The following is a 4,120-nucleotide window of genomic DNA, read 5'->3' on the forward strand; positions in this document are numbered from 1 at the left end:
GAGCTGTAGATGGAAGTAGGTTTGTATAGGTGCTAGTAATCCAGGTGATGGAAGGTGAAGTGCAGAAGACTATCTTACTGCATGTGTAGCAGTGAAAATTAGAAATTTGTTGTCGGTGAAGAGATTAAAGAGAAAAAATTGTAGTTCTGTTGCTGTTGGAAGTTTCCTTTATTGACAGACTGCTTGTTACTGGTTCTTGGTGGTCCAGCTTTTGTAAACCGTGGTGAGAATACTGCTGTGTTTGTGAATACAGGCTGGGATGTCAGGTATGTTGGAATTTGTCTTTGAACTCCCTTTGTTAATTTGTTACAGCTACTTCATCACTCCCAGCATCTAAAACAGAGCCTTCTTCAATACCTTCTGCTGGTTCTCTGCCTAGTGTGGTGTCCACCACTGCTTCTCTTCTGCCTTCAGCATCACAGCACGTGGTAACGTTGCCCAGCCTGCCTCAGTCCGCTGACTTGGCCAGCAGCTCACTTTCCCAATTAAGCAGGTACAGTAGGAATTGTAATAAACTGAAAGGGGCTCACTTCTGGGGAAAGGGGAAATGTGAAGGTGATTGTGTATGGGGATGTGATACACCAGGGTCCCCTTTTCTGGCATTAACTAGAATTAGGAGAGAGGTTCAAAAGAGAACAGGATGTTTCTGGTTGCAAAATATGAGCTGTGAGCTGCCTCTAATGATGGAGCAGCTGTTGCACTCAGGTTTTCATGGTACATACACAACTTGGTGTTTTGTGGGGTTCCTGCTTCAATCATGCCAGCTAAATGAGCTCAGTTGGTTCCCCCAGTTTGTTCTTCCTACTTTGTCCATGGTGCCTGCTGTTGGTCTACTGTTGTATGCTTTAAATCATTCCTTAACAGTTTACTTCCTAGCTGATTTTGAAATATTGTAGTTTCATTTATATTTGGTTTTCTTAAAAATCAAAAACCAGAAAGAAATCCACAGGGAAAGTGTGTGGGTTTTATTTTTCTAAGACATTTCCTCAAGATACTTTAAAGTACCAGACTGGTGTTTCTGGAAGTGTGTTCAGCACAGCTTAGCTCAGTTGCACTGTCTGATTTTCTCCATGCCTGTTACTTGGGCTTCCTCCTCAGACAGGTGAGGCTGTACTGGTTGAGTAGTGTTTTTAATACTTACCTTTGCACTGTATTTGCCAATATAAGAAACTGATGGAGTATCGGGGATTTCCTTATTTTTTCATCCAGGACGTGTTTTATTCTCTTGTAATACACTGTTTTCTGTTGAATAAAATGGTAAATATGGCAAATAACAAGAATTACTGCTTTCATATTAGAAATATAATGCCCCTACATTTGTTTGTTGAAGAGCTCTGCACACTGATAAAAGATTTAGTGGAGTGTTGATGCCGTTGGGCAGATACCAAGTGCCTTGAAAAGATCCTGCCTGAATTCCAGGCCAGTCTGACCTGGTTGGGGTGGTGGCTCCTGTCTCTATCGTGGGTCAGACAGTGAAGCAAGGCCCATTAGAGCTGCGGAGAGTGGTTGATTAAAACTGTATTTTGGACTGACATATTTCTCTTCTTGCTGCCTGAAGTGGTTTAATTGCAATTCCTGCAGATGGGGAAGAGTTTTAAATAATCCAAGTAAAATTCATTTGTGAAGCTGCCAAGTTTTACTCTGGTCCCACGTGTCAAGGAACTGGTAGAAGTCCTCAACCATAAATCAGGGCATATAATTTAGCTTGCAGGGTTTTTTTAATGAAAACTGCATTTACCTGTGTCTGTTTCCATAAAGAATATTGGAATATTTCTTATGGTTAGGCTTTCTTGATTCTGATTTCATGATGAAGGGCTTTTAGAGCACCACACCGCACTTTCTTTATTTTGGCTTTGTTTTCTTTACTTTTGCTCAGTGTACATTCTGTTTATTCCTTACTATGCTGTAAGTTATGCACTTGGCCTCAAATGTAAGGTATAACTTTTGTCAGTGTAGATATTTAAGAACCAGTTTCTCTCCTTGCAGAGAGACATTTAAAGATCTTTGGATTACAGATGAATGTTGGTGCTACTGTTTGCAGGCCTGGTCAGCTGAGGGGAATAAAGGTGGTGCTGAAGCAGAGTTGGTTCCTAAAACCAAGTTGTCTGCAGATGCTTTCCAGCTGGGGATTCTTTATTTTCCTGTTTTCAGCGTATGTGGAAAGCTGAACTGATAGTTCTGACTCATCTTTTCCAAGACGGGATAACGTTTGGTGGGCTGTAGTGGTGTGAACCAACCTTGAGTAAATTGACATGGTCTGTATCAGTGTGGATAGCTTGGGGTCTTTCACAGATGCTCTTCGTTTGCTGTTTTTTTTTTTTTTTTTGAGCCCTGTCTTTTCAGTGTGTTTGGGCTTCTGGCAGAGTTATGGGCCAAATACCCAGCAGTTCTCATTGGCTGAGCTAATGTTATGCACGTTTAAAAGGTGGGAAATGCCACAGTGAGTCGAAGGAAGGCATTGCCTCATGTCACTAGTACTTGTGACCTGTGGCAGGCAGCATCAGCTGCTCGGGAGAAGTGAGAAACAAGCCATGTACTGTGTGAAACTTGTTCTGATTTTGGACTTTGTCTTGGAGTTATTACTGCATAATTCCTGAAGTATCTCTTGTTTTTCTGAAAATACAGTAAAATGATAAGTAAAAATGAATGGTGTTCTAGATGTTCCTTGTTAGTAATAGTTGTCTCTGTACTTCATGGTTGTCTTCATTAAAGGGTAGTAGGATATTAAAGGAGAAAATGCCTGTAGGGTTGTGTGCATGTATACAGAAACGTACGTGTGTGTGTGTAGGTATACAGATGTATACAGATAAACACTCCTACAATTTTTTTCTTTAACTAATATCCTACTGTACGTATGTGTGTACACATACCTACAATTTTTATTTAATATCCTAGTACCTACTCTGTGTTTGTATATAGCTGTGTATATACATACATAAATGTTCATAGAATTATTTTTAATATATAATTACAGTAATTCCTTGCAATTTCTTTCTAGCTCCCTTTCCAATCATCAGAGCAGCCTCTCCCCTGCCTCAGTGTTGTCTTCAAGCACATCACATGCAGTAAGTCCTATTTGCATTTCAACAGATGTTTGGCATACAGTCAGTTCATCTGACGATTGAGACCTTCTCTTAAAATTCATTGTGTCCTGGGACGCCGAGAGCCTTATCTCAGGGAAGAAGCACTGCCAGCCCTCTAGTGGTAAAACGACTCTTCACTGCTTGTGGTGTGTACTAGGTCAGGAAGAGCTATTACAGAGTCTTGCCAGTCATGCCACTGCAGAAGAAATTCTCATGCCAACAAGGAAGGATGGAATAAAGAAAGAACTTCTTGTAACAAATGTATTTAAAAAAAAAAAAAAAATTTAGAAGTGGCTGTCTGAAACTAAGTCGCTGTCTGAATCTGCTCCAAAATGTGTACTGTTAGCAGCCTCTTCTGGAGAGGTTAGCTGGCAAAACGCAGGTGGTGGAATGACACATGTCATGACAAATGCCTCATGACAGACGATTTGAGAGTTTGCCACATGGCATTATTGTCACCTGTGTATTTAGTGCAGCTGAGATAACAAGGCAGGTGGTAGCGTGGACAAAGTCCTGTAGCTGAAGTTGCACAAACGGAGGTCAGAAAGACACCGCCTTGTTCTGTGATGGGGTACTTCTGTACAGTCCCAGCTGGGGCATGCAGATAAGTCACTGCTTTTCTTTATGCCTCTACTTCGGTTTGTAGTGCTCCATCCCTACTGAATATGTGACTGAAGAAGTTCACACCTATCCAAATGTCCCATCTTTTCTGTTCTCAGAGTTGTTTTGGCTTCTGTGTGTTGATGACTGTTTTGCGAGTGTGATCAGCTTACAGCTAAGGCACTGCGTTGTGCTGGTTCAAACCAGGAACTCCATTATCCTTGAGAGTTCCTGTAACATGTCTGGTCTGGGTTGGGTGGTATAATCTTGTGATGATACAGTGGTTCAGATTTAACTGTCATGTAAAAATTTTCTTTGAATACTTAAATCACAAGCATGCAACTTAGTTGCTTGCTTGGTATATAGATAACACGTATCTTTTGCATGTGTTGCTGTTACCTAAAAGATTGTTGGGCGTTTAAAAATTTTGTTTCTTT

The 4,120-nt window shown here is 40.9% G+C and overlaps 1 protein-coding gene across 1 annotated transcript in view; it reads left to right on the forward strand.

Moving 5' to 3' along the window:
- Positions 1-4,120, forward strand: part of UBAP2 (ubiquitin associated protein 2) — a gene marked incomplete at its 3' end in the record, with an annotated part of 49,735 nt that overhangs the window by 43,091 nt on the left and 2,524 nt on the right. The window contains exons 16-18 of the mRNA XM_008944267.1: positions 331-493; positions 2,999-3,065; positions 3,730-3,863. Coding sequence (XP_008942515.1) covers positions 331-493; positions 2,999-3,065; positions 3,730-3,863 — 364 coding nt within the window. The remainder of the gene's footprint in view (positions 1-330; positions 494-2,998; positions 3,066-3,729; positions 3,864-4,120) is intronic.

Source organism: Merops nubicus, unplaced genomic scaffold, assembly GCF_000691845.1.
Source record: "Merops nubicus isolate BGI_N331 unplaced genomic scaffold, ASM69184v1 scaffold8477, whole genome shotgun sequence".
In the NCBI taxonomy this organism is placed as follows: domain Eukaryota; kingdom Metazoa; phylum Chordata; class Aves; order Coraciiformes; family Meropidae; genus Merops; species Merops nubicus.